The following is a 20,752-nucleotide window of genomic DNA, read 5'->3' as shown; positions in this document are numbered from 1 at the left end:
AAATGTAGAAAAGATTTTTAAAGATGTTAAGTAAATATTGTGTCATCTGGAGAGCGTTACTCTACAGTCACACTGAAGTGACCCAAATTTGATTTTTCTTAACTTATGCAATCCGTATCTGATCTTTTCATGACAGTCTGTCTAAAAAACAGACTAGATTTTTACAAATGCGACCCTGACAACTTGGATATATTGTTCTAAATCTGATATGTATCTAATCTTTTTAAAGTGACCTGTGCCTGTAGGCCAGGTCGCATTCATCCGACCTGAACGTCATTGAGCCTTGACAAACGTCACTATTCTGGGTCCTGATACACGGAAACGTATCAGGATAATAATCCTTATTATTTTATAAAGAAACGTTTGGGTTCTAATATGTGCCAACAAGACTTTCTGTTTTTCTCTCCATTTTGTAAAAGCTTCAACATCAGATGAAGGTTGAAGGGGAACTGTTAATGAGAACAGAGTGCTGTCTTTCTACCTTTAAATGTACTATAGCTGCTTTTATGATGTGTTCAAAATCTTTGGTTCTTAACATCTTCTTATTGATCTGCTCCTCAGAAACTTTTTAGCAGTTTCTTTTCTTCAGCAGTTTCTTTGACAAAACTACTGAGGAGCAGAAACTGCTGAAAAGTTTCTGCTCCTCAGCAGGAACCTCTCTAAATAAATCATTTTATGTTGACGCCACACAAAAGAACAAACAAGTTGAGTTTAAAAAAATGAGATTATAGATAATATTCAACTCATGATATGGGTTCTTAATGGACCCCGAGGAAACTTAAAACTCTTCTTAAAAAACAGGAAGTTGATTATTTCTGCTTTTAACATCATTGGTGTGTCGACCATAGAGCTGCAGCTCACCGTTTGGATTTGTTGGACATGTTTTTGTAATTCACTATTTTTTTTTTGCAAGCCTTTCAAAACAGTGCTTTAACCTATAATAGATCCGGAGGGATTTCACAACTTTTCACTTTTAGCATATTTTATCTAAATTCAGACTTATTTCAAACAGGGTTAAAATAGGACTGGACAATAAATGAAGAACAATATGTATTGTGATACACATGTAATCAATATCAATAGATAATTGATGTGATACAATTTTCAATTTTCAATGAATCCAGTATTCATTGAACTCTAACCCAGAACTGCACAGCACTCTGGGAGATGTAGAAAGAGGAAAGACTTTAACTGCTCAACCTCTCACAGCGAGCTAGGTGGGTGACATCAACTCACTCACTTTCTTTTTACCTGCATGTCACTCTTCAACAACCTGAAGAGTGACATGCAGCAGCAGTTTAAGTTTTTGCCACACATAAAACAGGAAAGGTCATTCCACCAGTTTGGGAGTATTTGAGACATCTAAGCCAAAAAAGTAATCAATACTTATCGTCATTGGCAACTGATATCGATTACATGGAAAGCTTATATTGTGATAAGTTTTTCAGCCATATTGTCTAGTTAGTTATTTTTTCCTTATATCTACACACAATAACTCTTAACAACAAAGTGAGAAATGACTAAGTTAATTATCCTCATTCATCCTTTATTTCTAAGAGGTAAAGAACATCACTGAGCTAAATATTGATTGAAATTGTTAATAATAGAGTTAATGATGAAATACAAAAATATTTTGGGGGAAAGTTTTGGATTCTGACACAACTGCGTATTAAAAAAAATCCCTGAGTCAAATTGACCTGGGAAGATCATTGCTGTGCCTCAGAAATGAACATAATTGGAAGGTTAATAAAAAACAAAAATAAATTTTACAGGGGCAGTAACAGGGTAAACAAGATGTGCAACATAGGCAGCAAGCGGTAATTATAAAGGGAGAAACCAGTAATGAACAATGAAACCGGAGCTATATTCACTATAGCGTATTGACTGAAGAGAATGTGCTGATGTTTCTAATCTGTTTACTTTAAAGTGAACATAGCAACAATGATCTTCTGTGTAGTCCAGGAACAATATCAGTGCCTGGTGGGGCTTTAGTGAGAAGGTGACAAGAAAACATGAAGCAGAGTCAGCTGTCACTGGCATTACAAACATTAGTTTTATCCACAATAACAATGTTAAAAGAAGCACATGCATCGAAACTTGTAATATGACACATCACCACAACATTTAAAAATATTTCTATTATTTCATCAAAGCAGTCATTTTTAGTAGTAATGCAGCACCCTCTGCTGACTTAAAATCGTCAACAGTAACAAAAGAAAAGCTCAAGAAAACAGAAACATCAGTCCCCAACCTCTTTTCAATGAGTTTGCTAATTCATTTTGGCCCTGAAACAAACTGCAGAAAACCATTTCAAATGTGTGAAATGAATTATTGTATGTCACCGAAAGAAATTTACTTTTTCTAAATTCTGTTCACTTCCTCAGAGTAAAATTATGTTGAGTTCAATAAAGGTGGAATGAACTCACTAAGCAATTTTACCGCTTAGATTATAACAAGCACAGTAATTAAAATAACACTGCTATGTTAAATTTATTGAATAATAAACTATAACTGCTTAGATCTGGTGAAAAAATTTAACATTAGAACTATAAAATAGATATTTTGTTTTAATTTTTCTAAATAACCTATAGAAGTTGAATATTTCATGTCTGAACAGATTAACTCTTCTTCTCACAGATCCATGCGTTCTTCTTAGTACAGCTCACTGATGTCCATTCTCGGTTCTGGAGAGAAGTTACACATTGACCATCAGTTGCAGGCTGCTGTTGTATCCAGGCCCTAAGGAAAAGCATCAGTTAGATCAAGCTGGTAGACTTGTTTAATACAAATTTAAGAAATAATGTCTCTCACTGATTGGTCAGATAACTTCCATTGATCCATTTCCATTTCCCTCCTACAGCCCGAAGGCCAATCCAGTATCCTTTAATTCCTTGTTTATCCCAACTGGTGTCATCAAGAAACAACTGTATAGAGTGAGATAAAATGATTACATATTTATTTCACTTACATCACCAACAGAAAATATATGTATAATTCACTTAAACAGTTTCCCAGCTCTGTCTTTACCTTTTCTTCTTCATTACCAACAACAGTCAGATCTGAAGTTTTTCTGTTGCAGTCGTCTCGTGCTTCGTTCCAGGTTTTATGTGTTGGAGGTTCAGCATTATTAACTGCATAGCAGCTGTACTGACAGTAAGTCCAGCCACTCTCACAAGAACCGCTCCTTTCTGAAAAAGAGATAAACTAATAAACATTTGGATTGACCAATAGTAAGGATAATCTTTTACTACAAGGAAATCTAAACATACTGTTGTTTGTTCTGTGACAGTATTCATTGATGATCCTGAGTTTCTGCTCATTCCAAGTTTTCTTCATGGTTTCTATTTGTCTTGTGAGAGTTTCCTTATCTGTCTGCAGCTCCTGGTTTTTCTCTTTAACTCGACGAAGTTCTTCTGTCAGGTTTCGTTTTTGTTGTGTCAAATTGTGAACCTGGATGGTGAAACTTGAGCTGAGTTTGTTGCTAAGGCTTGTCAGGTTGATATTTTCCTCCAGCAGGAATGTTTTGTTTCTTCTCAACTGTGTCAGCTGCTGTTCATCACTCCTGTGCAGAAGTACAACTGCAAAAAGCACCAACATGTTATGGATTTCATAATAGTAATGCAGATTTAAATATATATGAGGTAATTTGTAATGTTTGTAATTTTGAGCTAAGGAAACATATTGGCTATACATCAGTTCAGTTTTTTGGGTCAGTATATTATCCCAGCTTTGATTGTCACCTCATTCATGACCTTTATCTTTTGCATACTTACAGTAAACGCTGACTCCAACGATAATCATCACCAAAATCACACACAGATTCCCAAAGCAACAAGCCAACTTTTGATACCTGTAGCTTCTTTCTGACAAAGGTCCTGCATAGACACATCAGAAAATATACAAGACAAAAGTTTAATGAGGGTAAAAGTTACATATAGCAAGAGAAACCTGTTTCAGTGTGCAGTTTTATATTGAAATGTTCTAATTTTAACATTTTACAAAATTGATTGTCATAACTTAGCAAAGAAAGCTCCTTTGCTAAGTACTAGAAAAAATAAGGAGTTTTACTGTCAGTAAATAAAAATATTACTCTTTATATTTCAGTTGCTTTTGCATGGTAACAGCAGCAGGCAGCATTTTGTGATGTTTTGTTGTTAAAATATATGTAGATGATTTCCCTCTGAAACTCCACAGTGTACAATGGTGCAGCACCATTTGTTACTGTAGTTTTCCAGCTATTTGTAGGAGGAAGCCTATTTTTGAAATGGGATGATGCTCCGTTTAGTCATTACTTTTGCTGACGCTTGGGGAGGAATTAAAGACAAAACTCAATGAAATGTGTCAGTTTCCACTTGAAAAATATTCACGTCCTTTCTGTTGAGAGTTTATCTGAACTGAAACTTGTAAAAATTACTGAGTTGTTTCTATTAGAGTTAATATATGCTACGATATTGTTTTAGAATGTATTTATTTTTTCAACTACTTACCATTTGTGTCAAATGTTTGCTGAGACGTTTGGTTGTGTTTCTTCACTTCATCGTATACAATCTCTTCCTCTTTTTTAGCTGAAAGAAACGACGGCTCAAAAGCTTGCATTTGTTACACAATTAATTTTCTAAATCTTTTAAATTAAATGTAATCTTATTTGCTTGGAACTGAAAGTATCTGTCAGTGTCTTTTCTTCCACCAGCATGTCTTCAGACTGAGGTAATTTAAAATAGATAGACATAGAGAGCATCCTGTAGCATCCATTTAAGTAAGAGATGATCCTTACTTAAGAAGAGGAAAAGCATCCATCACAGGAAAATGAACAAAAAATGCTTTTTAAGAAACTTGCTTGTGCACACGCTGCTCACACCCTCACTCTTGCTCTCTGCTATGCTACAGCGTCTCTACAGTAGAGCTTGTCATTAATGCTAAGGCTGGTGAGCATGGCCACCAATGATGACAGATAAACTGTTTTCTTTTAGGGTAAGTTGTTTCTCTGTCCTTGACACATTGAGCAGCGCGCATACACAGGGGTAATTGACAGCGCTATGAAAAGATTCCTTAGTTGGTTTTCACCAGAAGGGATGCATTTCTACAGATCGCAATAGTCAGGGCCGTGCAGAGACCTTTGGAGGGGCGGGGGCTCAAATTTTAAAAAGGGGCATGTTGAACAAAAACACAGTATAACAACAACCCATATTAATCAAGAATCTAATTAACTATATTGAATGACTATATCATTGCCATCATGAAGGGAAATGCAAAGCAAATATAGTCTACATTTTCCCCAACAGGTATAAAGTTTCTGTTTCTGCTGCTGACAGTCCTGGAGGGCTGAGCTGATCTGAGACTGTAGCTGTTGAACAGACCAGAGGAGAGAAAGTCGCTGGTTATGAAGTTATGAAATAAGCTAATTTGCTGCCATTTTACTAATTAAGCCCTAATAATATCTGTTTAACCTCTAGAACAACCTGGCTGCAGACTGATTTATAGATCAAAAAAACTCAAAGGGGTTAACTCTATATAATAGTTTGATATTAGCACCTCTGAGACCTAGAATTATAAGACTGGAATATCAAGGCAAAGAAAACTCAGTGGCTGCTGGTAGGGGCCATTCAGGGGCCTCCAGACACTCAGGGACTCCTAGAAATGGTTTAATTGTAACACAGACCGTAGATCTAAACCTGTAGCATCATTTATAGAGAATGACAATGTTATTACATTTTATTTAATGCATTCAGCTGAGAAAAAATAAATAATACATTTAGGATTTAATTAGGAAGTTTAATTTGTAAAAGTTTAAAGAATCATCTTGATAGTTTTATTGTTGTGTTACCATGGCTACAATATGGTGTAATCTTTGTGTTTGAATTGGGTTTGATCACAAATACATCACAGCAAATAACCAATAATCGGTGATTGATTTTAAACTGGGCCAATAAACCTGGTCTCTCTCTCACAGATTCACCTGATCTATATTTAAACATGTTAGTGATGCTGAGGCTCTTAGTAGGACGGGTTCCGGGGGCAGGGGGGTTCTGTCTAAGGCCCCATATTACCTTGGACCGGCCCTGCATGAACAGCCGCTGTGATGCGCATCTCTGGAATCCACCTGGAATTTACCTAGAATCTACCTGGAATCCCCCGGTGGCCCCTATCAGTACGCCGATGCTTTGGAGACATTTTGATTCATCTCATTGTGGCATGTTTGGCTTTTTGCTGCGGTTCTAATTATTGCTACAATATTTTCTCTGATGTTTATTTTGTGAACTCTAAATGCTCTGGGCCGAATCTTCCATTAAGACTTGAGGTTCTGCAATAACTTCTATTTACAGCCGCGAACCTCCAGCCCAGATCCCGTCAGCAGGATCTGGGCTGATGCTATAAGCTCGCTTGCTATCCTTGTGATAGATATACTTTATGTGGGATTTTCCAGTGTTGGTCCTTTTGCTGCACCATTAACTCCAACCATCTATCTCATACAACATGAATTGGTATATGCAAAACAAAAACTGTTACCTATTTCATAAAATATAAGCTTTACTTGTGGATGAACCAACTGTAACTACAAATGTTTAATTATGCTCTGTTTAAAAAGAACAAAGCAAGATCAGCTTCTTGGAAGATTCCTTGGTTTGTTAAATTGTTTTCAACATATTTGATTACAATAATTGTTTCTTAATGTATGCTGTTGGATGTTTGAGACAGAGATGTCTAATCTGTGGGTTTACCCTCAGATGTGAAATTCTCAGATGTAAACTTTTTAACAGCTTAACAAAAAGTTGTCTGTTCATGGAGAATTTCTCAGACTAGAGCTACCATATTTTAAATGAACTGACATTACACTCAACACATACATAACCTCAAGCACAAACAGCATCATATTAGACAGAGGACTTTTAAAAATATAAACACAAATCTCACCTCTTGGGGGTCTCTTGTTTTTGAAAACCACCGAAGCATACTGGACCTCGCTATCTTCCATTTCTACTGTCTTTACAGTCTTTAGGAGAAGTAGATATTTCCTGTTACTCATACGTCTGTTTTATGCTCTGGCAATTTTGAACTTCTGCTTTTTTGAAATCAGAAATATTATTTGCTTTATTAAGTCATCTGGGAAAAGAAGAAGAAGTAAAACTTTCACAAAGAGCCTTTGTATTGTCAGCATATTCATTGATATAAAATACAGAATTAAATCTGTGGAGTCACTGTAGCTCTAAGGCTATATATACACACACCCACACACACACACACACACATATATATATATATATATATATATATATATATATATATATATATATATATATATATATACGGTATATATATACAGTATATATATATATATATATATATATATATATATATATATACATACACACATACACAATATATGTGTGTCTATTTTTTTATTTTTTTTTTATTTTGCAATGTTTAACACATGAAAGTCAGACCCTCCCTACTGTGGGTTAAACCAGTTTTCCTGTAACAGGCGTTTTGAAAATAACCACACAGTGAAAGACAGTGTGGTTATTCCTGTCTCGTACAGGAAGCTGAACAAGCTTTCTGTCTTAATCATCTGAGTTGTTCAGTGAGTTTTACTGTCAGTAAATAAAAATATTACTCTTTATATTTCAGTTGCTTTTGCATGGTAACAGCAGCAGGCAGCATTTTGTGATGTTTTGTTGTTAAAATATATGTAGATGATTTCCCTCTGAAACTCCACAGTGTACAATGGTGCAGCACCATTTGTTACTGTAGTTTTCCAGCTATTTGTTTGAGGAAGCCTATTTTTGAAATGGGATGATGCTCCGTTTAGTCATTACTTTTGCTGACGCTTGGGGAGGAATTAAAGACAAAACTCAATGAAATGTGTCAGTTTCCACTTGAAAAATATTCACGTCCTTTCTGTTGAGAGTTTATCTGAACTGAAACTTGTAAAAATTACTGAGTTGTTTCTATTAGAGTTAATATATGCTACGATATTGTTTTAGAATGTATTTATTTTTTCAACTACTTACCATTTGTGTCAAATGTTTGCTGAGACGTTTGGTTGTGTTTCTTCACTTCATCGTATACAATCTCTTCCTCTTTTTTAGCTGAAAGAAACGACGGCTCAAAAGCTTGCATTTGTTACACAATTAATTTTCTAAATCTTTTAAATTAAATGTAATCTTATTTGCTTGGAACTGAAAGTATCTGTCAGTGTCTTTTCTTCCACCAGCATGTCTTCAGACTGAGGTAATTTAAAATAGATAGACATAGAGAGCATCCTGTAGCATCCATCTCCATCCATCCGTCTCGTACAGGAAGCTGAACAAGCTTTCTGTCTTAATCATCTGAGTTGTTCAGTGAACTGTACCCAGAATGAAAGCTGAGTAAAACACAGCTAAATAAAAACTTAACCCTCCTGTTATGTTCGTTTCTAGGGTACAGCAAAAATGTTCGTGGGTCAATTTGACCCAGGGAGTGTTTAATCATGCAATAGTGTCAGAAACCAAAAAATTCCTCCACAACATTTTTGTATCTGATTATTAACTCCAATACTAACCATTTCAATCAATATTTGTGCAATGATGTTTTATTATTTCTCAGAAATTAAGGATCAATGACGACAACCTGCTCATTTACTCATTTGGACATAAAAAATGGAATTTAGATTTTTAATGTCCACTGAAAAAAACCTAGACACAAAAAAACAATAATTTCCTTGAAGTTGACCTTTGGTAAATTATTTTATATTATACTTTTTTTTTTTTTACCAAAGGGTGATCTTTATAATTGAACTTGAGACACACATACTGTTCTGGGTCAAATTGACCCGCTGATTAAAATCAAGATAAATGAGTCATGCAGAGAGTATTTATGTTTTCATCCACTTCTGCTGAGTGTCACTCAGAGTGGGTGGAGTTTGTCCACAGGAACAGAAAAGATTCCCGTCAAAGGTTGTGTGAACACCTGCTTTCTCGCAGTTTCCTAGTGAAGTAAAGATAATAGTGAGAAAGTGGGCTTGTGTGTGTGTGGTTGCGTGTGTTTGTGTGTGAGTGTGTGTGTGGTGAAATATGGTTCATAACTGCAGGGAAACATATAGAATTGGACATTTTAAAATCTTTTTTTGCACTTTAACCTGACTGCCGGGTCAAATTGACCCGAACAGTATCGATGTAAAAAGTAGACCTAGGGTTTGGTACAAATGTGTAAAATGAATAAATTTTCAACTTATGTCTAGAGTGCACCTATTAAGACAAATAGAAAACGTTTCATGCAAAAAAAAATGCTTCTATTTTTTTTTTTTTAATTTCTAAATTTTAAAACGGGTCAATTTGACCCGGAACATAACAGGAGGGTTAAACTTGAAGTATCGCTTTCACACAATTAACCAGAAATGCTTTAATTTGATATATTATTCATTGAGGAGTCATATCAGGCCATCAAACATTAGCTAACATTAGCAAACAGGTTTTGTTATTACTAGGTGATGTGATGCTTTAAAACACAGATGATAATTATTATTATTATTTTAATTATGATTGTCATTATTATTATTTGATGTGTTCTTACTTACAGGCAGAGCTTTATCTGTCTCATCAGAGTCAAAATTATAAGCTTACAAACACTGGAAAAAACATGTTTATAAATAAGAAAATAAAATGCCTAAAATACAATAAAATAGGATTACTTTAGTGAACACTTGTTCATTTGTAGCAAAGGATGCATCTGCATTTAAAAAAAACAACCAAAAAACATCTAACATCAAGATCTGAAAGGCTCAGTCCTTTCTGCCAGACTTAACGTCAATAAAGTGAAGGATCAATCTGGTGATTATTTATTGGATTAACGGAGTGATAATTGTACGTAAAAGACGAATAACAGGAGATTATTTTTCCAACACAATTTAAACCAGGTAAAGCTAAAACTGCCCATTGAGGAGTTCTGTCAGGATCTGTGTTTTCCTGTGTGTTTATTTAGAGTTTTTCTGTGTCCCTGAGTTTCCTTGTTGTCCCTTGATTGCTCCCTGGTGTGTCTCATTTCCTTGATTACCCTCTGTGTATTTAACCCCACCTGTGTTCCTTGTTCCTCGTCAGGTCCTTGTCAATTCAGTGTCGTATGTGTGAGCTGCTGTTCTGTCGTCCTTCGTTTCACCAGTTGCTACCGGCGTTGAGCCCTGGCTTCCACTCAGCCGTGCTGCCTGGGATTTTGGACTTTGTATTCCTGGTTTCATCATTAAAATCATCATTTTCGCACACTTACCTGGGTCTCCAGCGTCTGCCTCACCACCATCCACCACACCTCATGACAAGTTTTGGATAGAACATGTTTACAAACAAAGGTCTGTTTTTATACTCTTAAATGCAAAATGTATGTTTTATGCAGAGTTTTGCTTTATGTGTTCTTTCAGCAAATGGCATTTTTATAGTGTTTACTCTAGCTAATGATTAATAAATTATTAAATTGGGTTACATTAATTTCAAATGATTGATTTATCATGATTAATCTTTTCAGCCCTACATAAAACAGCTTACTTCTCCTCCTCCAAATGTAACCGCTTTTAGCGTTAGAGAAAAAAACAAAACCTCTGCATCATATTTTCCATCAACTGTTTTCATCTGAGTAAATAAATTGTTTTGACTCGTATCCCAAGCTCAATTCTGCAAGTCGGTGTTACGACCCGTCTATGGGTGGCCAGATCATAACATGAAGGATCCATCCTCTTCAGATCCCAAGCAGCCAACACACACGAAGTTGAACATTTTAGAATGTTATTTATTTTAAAAAGATGTATTTTTGATTGCGATGTTACAACAAGGGGAGTATATGGCTTCAGAGAGAGCTAATGCTGAAAACAACAAACAAAAGAAAACTATCTGAATATTAACCAACTTACTTAATTGAAAGTAAATAAACCAAATGACAAAGGCTTACCTCCCTAACTAAGAAAACATGAGAAAACTAAGGAAACATAAACAGCAGCTCACTCCTACAAACTCCAGAACTTTACATGATGATAACAAACAGTGTGGCCGGTTGAGATGAGCTGATTATTTGGATTATTTGATTAATTTGCCCTGCACCAAAACAAAACCCAGCTTTTCAGCTCAGGTCCCAGTCACAGTCCTTCTGCTTTATTTAAAATATTGTTTATCTGCTCCATGGAAAAACGTTTTGCACTTTTTTGTTGTGAAAGTCAATTGTATCAGGGCCCAGATTGAAGCTTCCTCTCATGACCCCTCCGCCTTTTGCCATATTCTGATTCTTTTCACAGCTTTCAACCTTGTCATTTTTGCAGGAGGTGGTTAGTCATCTAAAACCAACAAGTTCTCCAGATAATGCAGTTTATCTCACTGTAGGTCCTTCAGTTCTTGCTCTTGTGAACAGCAGTCTATCTTCAGATGTAGTTCCTGAAAATCTGAGATATGCAGTTGTCCAGCCTCGAATCAAGAAACCTGTACTTCAGCTTGCATTACACGGCACTTTACTGTAAGGTGAGTTGGGCAGGACCTAGTGAGTGAGAAACTGGCTTTGCTAAATAAACTCCATCCATCCATCCATCCATCCATCCATCCATCCAGCCAATTTCTTCCGCTTATCCGGGTTTGGGTCGCGGGGGTAGCAGCTTAAGAAGGGAGGCCCAGACTTCCCTGTCCCCAGCCACTTGTTCCAGCTTCTCCGGGGGAACCTCAAGACATTCCCAGGCCAGCCGAGAAACATAGTCTCTGTCCTGGATCTTCCCCGGGGCCTCCTCCCGATGGGACATGCCCGGAGCACCTCGCCAGGGAGGCGTCCAGGAGGCATCCTGACCAGATGCCCGAGCCACCTCAACTGGCTCCTCTCGATGTGAAGGAGCAGCGGCTCTACTCTGAGTCCCTCCCGGATGACTGAGCTTCTCACCCTATCTCTAAGGGAGAGCCCAGACACCCTGCGGAGAAAACCCATTTCGGCCGCTTGTATCAGTGATCTCATTCTTTCGGTCATCAATCAATCAATCAATCAAATTTTATTTGTATAGCACATTTCAGCAGCAAGGCATTTCAAAGTGCTTTACATCATATCAAACACAGAAACACAATGCAACATATAATCAACAATCAAAACACAGCATTAAGTCAAGTTCCATAAACCATGCAAATGTACAGCTTTAATTCTTTCAGTTACTGCAGCAATTATTATAATTATATCATTTTTCTTGTTATGGTTAATAGCAAAGTATAATTGTTTATCTCTTGTGAGAAAATCTAAGCAAAATTTTAATATATTTTATGTTTAGGTTTTCCAAATAATAACCTGTATCTGAATATTTCATTTTAAACAGATAAAGCCTTCTTCTCACAGATCCAGCCGTTCCTGTCAGTACAGTTCACTGATTTCCATTCTCGGTTCTGCAGAGAAGTAACACATTGACCTTCAGTTGCAGGCTTCTCTATCCAGGATCTACGGAGAAACATCAGTTAAATCAAGGCTGATATATTTGTTTTATACACAGTTTAAAAGATAATGTGTCTCTCACTGATTGGTCAGATCACTTCCATCGATCCATTTCCATATCCCTTTTACAGCTCTGAGACCAATCCAGTATCCTTTAATGTTGTTTCTAAACCAACTGTTGTCTTTAAGATACATCTGTGGACAATAATATAAAATTATTACATATTTACTTCACTTACATGGCCAACAGTTTGTGCTGAAAATGTACTGGAGCTGGAAATTCATATAAACAGTTTCCAGCTCTGTCTTTACCTTTTCTTTTTCATTACCAACAACAGTCAGATCTGAACTCTTTCCTCTGCAGTCTTCTCGTGCTTCTTCCCAGGTTTTCTGATTCCTAGGTTCAGCATCATTAACTGCATAGCAGCTGGACTGAAGATCAAGCCAACCGCCCTGACAAGAAACACACCGTCTCTCTGAAACAACAGAGATCAACCAATAAACATTTGGACTGGCCAATATACAGTAATTAATATTAGAGCTAATCTTTAACCACAAAGAGATCTGAACATACCTTTGTTTTTGGGACAGTATTGATCAATGCTCCATTGAGCTCGACTGACATTCTGCTCATTCTTCATGCTTTCTATTTGCTCTGTGAGGTTTTTCTTCCATGTCTGCAGCTCCTGGTTTATCTTTTTAACCTGATTAAGTTCTGTTGTCAGGTTTTGGTTTTGTTGTGTCAGGTTGACATTTTTCTGCAGCAAGGCGGTTTGGTTGATTTCCAGCTGGTTCAGCTTGCTCTTGTGAAGAAATACAACTGCACGACATCAAGATGTTACATATTACATATGGATAAAATATTTATAAAAACACATGTAGGATTTTGAAATCTTTAACAAAATTTGCTAAACAAAACCAATAGAAATGTATTCTGTTCTTCTAAAAGTACGAGGACTTTTTCTGTCCATTTGACATGTAAAATGAATCATTTTAAGAATATTCTTATTATTTTTGGAAGAAAACAACTAGTTTCAAACATCTGACTGTTTTAGTTTGTAAAGTACACAACCAGCAGCTACAGGATTTCCTTAATTAAAGATTTGGAATTCTTATATATTTTCAAAAGCAGGTTAATTTAAAATGTATCTCTAGTTCTCTCTATTGGTTATTTTACCAGTAAACCCAAGGGAACCCATGTCTCCAGAATATGTAGGCTGCATTACCACATGTTTTAACAGAGTTATCTCATTTATGTTTGTTATAGGTCACATGTTTACAGTACATACTTACAGACTCCAATCACGGCCAAGACCAAAATCACACACAGAGTCCCAAAGCAACAAGCCAACTTCTTATACCAGCAAAACCTTCTTTCCTCTTCATCTGGCAAAGGTCCTGTGGAAATTAATCAGAAAATATACAACATCCAGTTTAATGAGGACACAGCAAACTTGCAACTTGTTTTATATTGACACTTTTTTATTTTAAAATATTTAAAAATATATATTGTCATCATTTAACAAAGAAAGATGGCAGAGAAAAGTTTTATTTTCAATTGAGAAATATAAAATTATTATTCTTGGTATCTACTGATTATCCTAAAGATTCAACAAAGCAATGTTTTCTGTCTTATTTGTGACTCTATTTCAACAAACATAACATAATCTACAAAAGGAATAAGTCATCCTAAATGCATCATACTGATCTTCCAGGCTTTCTGAGTCTTTCAAAATGCACATCTTTGTTTATTGTCTCTTAAAGTCCCTAAGACTGTGTCAAGGTGAATTCATTAACAGCACCACTTGTAACTTTAGTAGAGCAGCTTTTTGTGAAAAAAGCATATAATTAGAGAAAATGAGGAGATGTTCATAGTTTCAGTTTAGACAGTTGGCTCAGCTGCTGTTTGGAAAACAATTTATTTTTTCACATTTTGTGTTTTCTTATTAATTATTTTCTTTCTGATGAAAGTTAATCTGAACTGAAACTTGCACAACTTAGTGTTAAAATATTTGACCCTGTCTTGACAGTTTACACATACAATAATTAAATTTTTGCATCACCTTATTTATTTTGCAACTTACCCTTTGTGTCAGATGTTTGCTGAGCTGTTTGATTTGGTATCTTCACTTCACCATACACAACCTCTTCTTGTATTTTAGCTAAAATAAATGAAAGTTCAAATGTCTTTAAGTATTGCAAAATAAATGTAATAAAATGTTAAAATTACATCGTTTTAACATCTTCTTTCCTGACATTGCAATTTTCACATTTGAAGAAACTGAAGGCCTAAATAGATGGTAATAATCCTATTTACTTTTATTTTAAAAAAAATACTGACCATACTAAATGTCCTCCACACTTATTGGCACCAAGTAGAGATGTGGAAAAATACATAGATCTGTTCTGTATGAACCATCATAGTGTAACAGGCAGAAACATAATGGTGGGCTCGCTATCTAGCTCTACAGGTACCCCATTTTAATTAAATCCACATTACAGTCGACAGTGATCAGACAACCACAGATAGCATCATGTTAATAAAACATATCAACACAAAGCTCACCTCTTGGCGGTCTCTTGCGTTTGATAGCAACTGAAGCATACTGAACCTCGTCCTCTGCCATCTCTACAACCTTACTGCTAAAGTTTGTCTGGGTTGTTGGCAAGAACAAAAAATTGAGCAAGAAGCTGACCACCATTTAGCAGAAGTAAGAATTTCCCTTTAGTCACAAGTATCTTTTATGCTCTGACAATTTAAAACTTTTACTGTTTTTAATATCTGGCATATCTTTGTGTTATTTTTGGCCTTTACAATGATCTGAGTGAAAGGAACAGAATGCAAACGAGCTTCATTCTTATGCTTGCAAAAAAAAAAAAAAGAAAGAAATTTCCCCACCCCAGTCTGTTATTACTTAAAAATGGGAGTGACAGATCTTGAGCCATCCAACAAAATGTTTTGTGGTTTTAACACTGGCTTCTAGAAACCTGCGAAAGGGGGACATAGTTGGGGTTGGGTCATATGATGGAATAAAGATTATTTTCCAAAAGGAAACAGCATATAGATGCTGAAAATATTATTTCATGTTGTGAATCAAGTTAGATACATCATATGAATAGCAGCTAACCACGATGATCTAAGTGTAAAATCGAAGGTTCCTCTTTCTGGACTAGATACTCTCCTGGATTAAACAGCTGATAGCTCTCTGCTCAGGTCGGACGGGGGACATAAGACTGGAAAATACAACAAAATGAAGACAAAAATCATAGTTTGAGCTTTTTTAGTATGATTGAATCTTCGTTGCCTATTTCAGCAAATTCATCAGAAAACAGGTCACAGCAGTAAAACATCAATTACAGAAGTACAAACCTAAAACCTCTAGAACTTCTTCTACATCAGTGTGTAAGAATCATCATCCCAAAGTGTCCCTAATAAAGTGGTCGATGTAACAGCTTTCTCTTTCTTCATAATTAAATCTAAATTGGGCAAAACAATTGTTGATAAATTAAAATCTTCTTGCCATAGAAAATATTTGGCACGACACAAAGTGTTTGTCTTTTAGCAACCACACTTTTGGCTTTATCCTTAATTGTATAGTAAATAGGAAAACATCTATTCAATAACTTTCTTATAAGCAGACTTTGGTGGACATAAATCTGCTTTTAATTAATCCATAGTAATGAAAAAATTATTCCTAACCTTTATCATAAACTAAAGCAGCACCCTCTAGTGGCTGAGCAGTGGCTGAGCAGAATCATTGCAGAATAATACAAAAAAGTGGTTCTTTGTACTTTGAAACACAAAGAACTTAAAAAACTGAGCCATAAGATCTAGTTGTACACAAACAAGAATTCACTTTTATGAATGATTTTAATGACAAGAGTTTTTATTTTATGCAAAACATAAATAAAAATAATATGACGATTTGTAAATCCTTGGGAACCTATATTCAATTGAACTCACTAATAAGAGGAGGTATGCAATTTTAAATGGAAAAACGTTATTTTTGTAAACATTCACTCATTTAGATTTTGATGCCTGCAAATGTTGGTACAGGAACAAATTTACTACTGTGTCACATCTCAACACTCACTAAACATTTGGGAACTATCATATCAAACTAACATACAGTATCTGTTGCTGTATTTGGTGCTTTGTGATTCACTACACATTTTCAATGACAATGGTTTTCTGAAGACTTCCTGAGCCAATGTGCTGATATTGGTTGGAGAATGATGTCAGTCTTTAATGCAGTGCTGCTTGAGGGATCAAAGGTCATGAGCATTCAATGTTGGTTTTTGGCCTTGCAGCGTTCTTCCAGAGATTTCTCAAGATTCTCTGAATCTTTTGATGATATTATAGGCTGTAGATAATAAAATCCCTAAATTCCTTGCAGTTGTAAACTGAGAAACATTCTTAAACTGTTGGACTATTTGCTCACTCAGTGGTTCACAAAGAGGGAGACCTTTCCCATCCTTGCTTGTTAATGACTGAACCTATCAGGGTTGGTGTTTCCATTTAACCTGTTCACCTGTGGAATGTTCCAAACAAGTGCTGTGTTGAGCATTCCTCAACTTCCAAAGTCTCCTATTTCCTCTGTCTCAATGTTTTTGGAACATTTTGCAGGCACCAAATTCCAAATGATTGAATATCTGCAAAAACACAAAGTTTATCCATTTGGACATTAAATATTTTGTCTTAGCAGTAAATTCAGTTAGGCTGAAAAGAATCTGCAAATCTTTGTATTCTGTTTTTATTTGTTTTACACAATGTCACAAATTCAATGTATTTGGATTATAGATGCAATAGCACTAAGAAATGATCATTCAAAATAATAAGGAAAAACATATACAGCATTTTATTATATTGTCAGGTTTCTGTTGCTGGAAAAATGAGAACAATGACATAAACATGAAAGGAGCCTTAATTTACAGTGGCAGCTTATTTACAGGTGAGACTTTAGATTAACTCTTTCAGACAAGATGTGATGTTTTTCCAAATAAGAGATTTTTTTTGTTGCATAAATTTCTCATTTAGCTCATTCACTGCTCCTGGTTGTGTTGAAGCTCATTTCAGCACTGTAAGTGCTGAAATGTGTGTACATTGTACACACATACCTGGGAGCAATACACTTTGTGAAAGGATTTCTTGTTGAATTAAAATTGTTTATCTTCACCAAGCAGCAGTAATTAAATAGAGAATAAAAGATCAAATTTACTGCCAAGAAACTTTCAACATGAGAAAAGTAGCTGTAGATTTTTAAGAGCATAGTCGGATTAAATTAATTCCAAGAGAACAATTGTACAAGAGGTGCATATATATTAGTGTAAAAAGCCCAAAAGACTACAAGAAGTGAAAAAACTGTTCAAATAAAAGCAGAAATTTTATTTCAAAAAAGAAAAATGTGTATATAACTGGAAGGTTGCAAAGACTTTTTGAGCTTTGTTAGCAGTGATGGTTTTAAGGTCAATTAGCTGCTAAAATAAAGGGTCTGTTGTAACTCTCCTTTGTGCACCTACAATGCATCAGTTTGTCACAGCTTCCCATTGAGTAATAGTTTCCTGCATGGGATGGGACACATTGTCTAACAGTGACGGTGTTTTAGCCAGAGTACTTCTGTCTCCAACCATGGCTCTGCTGTTACCTCCTTACCATTCAATCAAGCTCTACAGAATCCTGAAATGGACATGAAAAACGTGTGTGCAGAGACAGATCTGTCACTTGAGGACACCAGCAAGCAAGAACTGGAGTTTGACAACCTATGTAACAGAAAATAATTGTTTTACAACTTACCTTTTGAGTTAGAAGATTCCTGAGGTGTTTCGTTTTGCATCTTTACTGCAGCATAAATAGTTTCCTCCTTATTTGGACCTGCAATTATTAAAATGAAAATAATTAACAATCTCTCTTTGCTCCAAGAAATGAGAGGCCTACTCTTATTGAAGAAGCAAGGGGAGTCCAGTTTCCTTAGGATTGTCATGTCCTGAATGACTGACTTTACACTAGAGTTTCTCCTTTCTGTGTCCTATCAGTATTATTCAGCAGATTTCTCCTAGTAAAATTAATTTATTGCCCAAAAAAGAATTTTTGAATCATGACATAAATCCTAAGATAATACTTGTTGTAGTCATGGACGGATCATCAGATAGAAAAATATGGAAACCAATATTTTACCTAAATTCTATATGAAGAGAATACAGCGTTTTTGAGTTACTAGAGTAATTAGAGAGGACTAATAAGATAACTGTGAATTATTCTTTACAGTTTGAATTAATTTTTATTAGTTAACTTTAAACATACCCAAACACATCTGACTCTCTGTGGGATGTTTTAACAATCATTGGCTTTAAAAAAGTGAAGCGCTGATGGACTCCAAACATCCTTAACTGGGTTGTTTTCATGTTAGTAATTGGAGAGACTTATTCTTTTTAACTAATCCTTTACATCTTAAAAGAAGGTATCTCGAACAACTATCAATATTACAACTAAGAATTACCTAATAAAAAAACTGACAAAATAAGCCAATAATAATAATAATAATAATAATATGTTCTGTTTTCTTCTCTAATGTGTGAGTAAAACATGACTTACTTTTTGGTTGTGGTTGTTTCTTATTCTTGAAGACAACTGAGGCATACTGAATGTCTTCATCTGCCATTTCCTGTCTTACTTTTAAAAATGATCTGTCTTCTAAACTGAAAAACCACTGATCTTAAGCAAAAGAGCATTATGTAGAGGAAGTGATTATTTCGTCTGAGACAAGCCTGTTACACACGACTATGGCAAAACCCTTCTGCTTTTAGCTGAAAAACATATGCATGAATTAAAGAGACTAAAATATCTTGAATATTATTACATATTTCATCCCCCCCCCACACACACACACCACACGCATACATGCACGCCCACACACCTGCACACACACAAGCCCAGCCCCTCACTATTCTCTTTACTTCACTAGGAAACCTCGAGAAAGCAGGTGTTCATACAACTGTTGAAGGGAACCTTTTCTGTTCCTGTGGTCAAACTTCCCCCACACTGAGAGCTTTTGTAAGACAGACGTGCTACAGTTTCTTTCTGAAAATAAAAAAAAACAGAAATGTATATATTTAGGTAGTTTGTGAAGTGAAATTTATATTTTCAGTCTTTCAACACTTTGTTTTGAGAGCTTGGGGTGTTTCAGTATATAAAGTCAGATTCATGCATGTATTTTATTACAACTCACTGATTTCCATGGTTTGTCTTTAAGATAAATTACACATTGATCATCATCTGCAAGCTGTTGCATCCAGGAGCTGAAAGGAAACGTTGATTAGATTTGGTCTATGATGTTATTTTCCACAATATAAAATAATCAACTTTTGCATAAGTTGATTATGCAAAATCAACTTTGAGCTTTACATCATGTTATGTCATTCCTAAATCAAAAACATATCTGAAGTGTTGCTTTGATTCATTCATCCATGTCTGTGAAACCCTTGAATATATTATTGCAGCCATCTGAGAGTGCCTTAATGCTGCTCCAGCAACGGACCACATATTTACTCAAAGCTCCACCCAGGAGCTTCAGTCTCCAAGCCGAGCTCCAGACCCATTGAGCACCACTTTCCCATGTCTCCCCCAGACTAGTAGCAGCAGCAATAAGCAAACACCTGGTGGAAGGGCTATACATGAACAGTAAGAATAAGCATTGTTGTAATGATGTGCTGAAGGGGGAATGTCAGAAAGGATGGGAGGTTCTTAAACAGACTGAAGCCAATTTCTAGGTGTCTGATAAGGCTATAGTGCAAAGTCAAATTTCCTTTAAGTAGGTTTTGATATAAATAGCATATTCATAGCAACTGAATGTAACATTACTTGATTGTGCCATAAATTGGCACCATATGCCTTACATTTTACTCACCACTACCCTTTAAGAAACAGTCATCTCCTCACCGGTCCCCATTTTGTCAAACCTTCAACAACCTGAGTCAAGCTTTTTCTTTTTTTTTTTTTTTAAAGCCACACACTAAACATTTAGCTCTTAATTTATCAGTGACAGAAGGTGAAACGTGAATACCAAAGACTACAATGTGTGGCTTTTCTGCATTATCATGCATATCACAACAAAGCACTGAGTAAGGAAGGAGTTAATATTGTAAATTACATCATGGCCTCTGCCTGCCCTTTCCTATCTAAGCCACTCTTCTTATTACAATCCTACATCCCATCTCCGATATCCTGCTTCAGTTCCCTCTCTCCCTCTGTGTCCTTCCTCTTGTTAGCTCTCCTCTCTCTCCACAGTTTCCAGTCTCCTCCCACCCTTTTTACTCCTCCCCTCGTGTCCATGAGCCCGGCCCC

General features: G+C 35.7%; 2 protein-coding genes across 4 annotated transcripts; both read right to left on the bottom strand.

Annotated features, from left to right (window-relative positions):
- Window positions 1-2,034: 2,034 nt before the first annotated feature.
- Window positions 2,035-8,233, bottom strand: LOC116717863 (asialoglycoprotein receptor 1-like). Of its 2 annotated transcripts, XM_032559504.1 has the most exons (7): window positions 6,913-6,982; window positions 4,488-4,565; window positions 3,774-3,875; window positions 3,270-3,578; window positions 3,028-3,188; window positions 2,812-2,924; window positions 2,035-2,739 (listed from the first exon to the last, which is right to left on the bottom strand). In XM_032559504.1, exons 1-7 carry the CDS (start codon window positions 6,971-6,973, stop codon window positions 2,619-2,621), a joined length of 945 nt encoding a protein of 314 aa, XP_032415395.1. In that variant the 5' UTR covers window positions 6,974-6,982; the 3' UTR covers window positions 2,035-2,618. The 2 variants fall into 2 exon arrangements, with proteins under 2 accessions (XP_032415395.1, XP_032415396.1); XM_032559505.1 differs by lacking the exons at window positions 4,488-4,565; window positions 6,913-6,982 and adding an exon at window positions 8,010-8,233.
- Window positions 8,234-12,104: 3,871 nt separating this feature from the next.
- LOC116717862 (C-type lectin domain family 4 member G-like) lies at window positions 12,105-19,223 on the bottom strand. 2 transcript variants are annotated; one of them, XM_032559502.1, is made up of 8 exons: window positions 19,004-19,223; window positions 18,206-18,283; window positions 14,496-14,573; window positions 13,705-13,809; window positions 12,986-13,231; window positions 12,724-12,887; window positions 12,494-12,606; window positions 12,105-12,417 (listed from the first exon to the last, which is right to left on the bottom strand). In XM_032559502.1, the coding sequence occupies exons 1-8, from the start codon at window positions 19,068-19,070 to the stop codon at window positions 12,291-12,293; spliced, it is 978 nt and encodes a 325-aa protein (XP_032415393.1). In that variant the 5' UTR covers window positions 19,071-19,223; the 3' UTR covers window positions 12,105-12,290. The 2 variants fall into 2 exon arrangements, with proteins under 2 accessions (XP_032415393.1, XP_032415394.1); XM_032559503.1 differs by lacking the exons at window positions 18,206-18,283; window positions 19,004-19,223 and adding an exon at window positions 14,978-16,022.
- Between the last annotated feature and the right edge of the window lie 1,529 nt (window positions 19,224-20,752).

The sequence above is a fragment of the Xiphophorus hellerii genome, chromosome 3 (assembly GCF_003331165.1).
Source record: "Xiphophorus hellerii strain 12219 chromosome 3, Xiphophorus_hellerii-4.1, whole genome shotgun sequence".
In the NCBI taxonomy this organism is placed as follows: Eukaryota; Metazoa; Chordata; class Actinopteri; order Cyprinodontiformes; family Poeciliidae; genus Xiphophorus; species Xiphophorus hellerii.
Note: the sequence above shows the minus strand (reverse complement) of the source record. Positions and strands in the feature narration are given on the sequence as shown.

Excerpts from the sequence above, each read along its gene's own strand:
- LOC116717863 (XM_032559504.1), bottom strand. The coding sequence starts at position 6,973 with ATGGAAGATAGCGAGGTCCAGTATGCTTCGGTGGTTTTCAAAAACAAG. Across the intron at positions 3,579-3,773 it reads CGTTGGAGTCAGCGTTTACT|TTGTACTTCTGCACAGGAGT; the intron begins GTAAGTATGCAA and ends TGCTTTTTGCAG. Across the intron at positions 3,189-3,269 it reads CTGTCACAGAACAAACAACA|AAAGGAGCGGTTCTTGTGAG; the intron begins GTATGTTTAGAT and ends TCTCTTTTTCAG.
- LOC116717862 (XM_032559502.1), bottom strand. The coding sequence starts at position 19,070 with ATGGCAGATGAAGACATTCAGTATGCCTCAGTTGTCTTCAAGAATAAG. Across the intron at positions 18,284-19,003 it reads GAAACAACCACAACCAAAAA|GTCCAAATAAGGAGGAAACT; the intron begins GTAAGTCATGTT and ends TAATAATTGCAG. Across the intron at positions 13,810-14,495 it reads GCAAACATCTGACACAAAGG|GACCTTTGCCAGATGAAGAG; the intron begins GTAAGTTGCAAA and ends TAATTTCCACAG.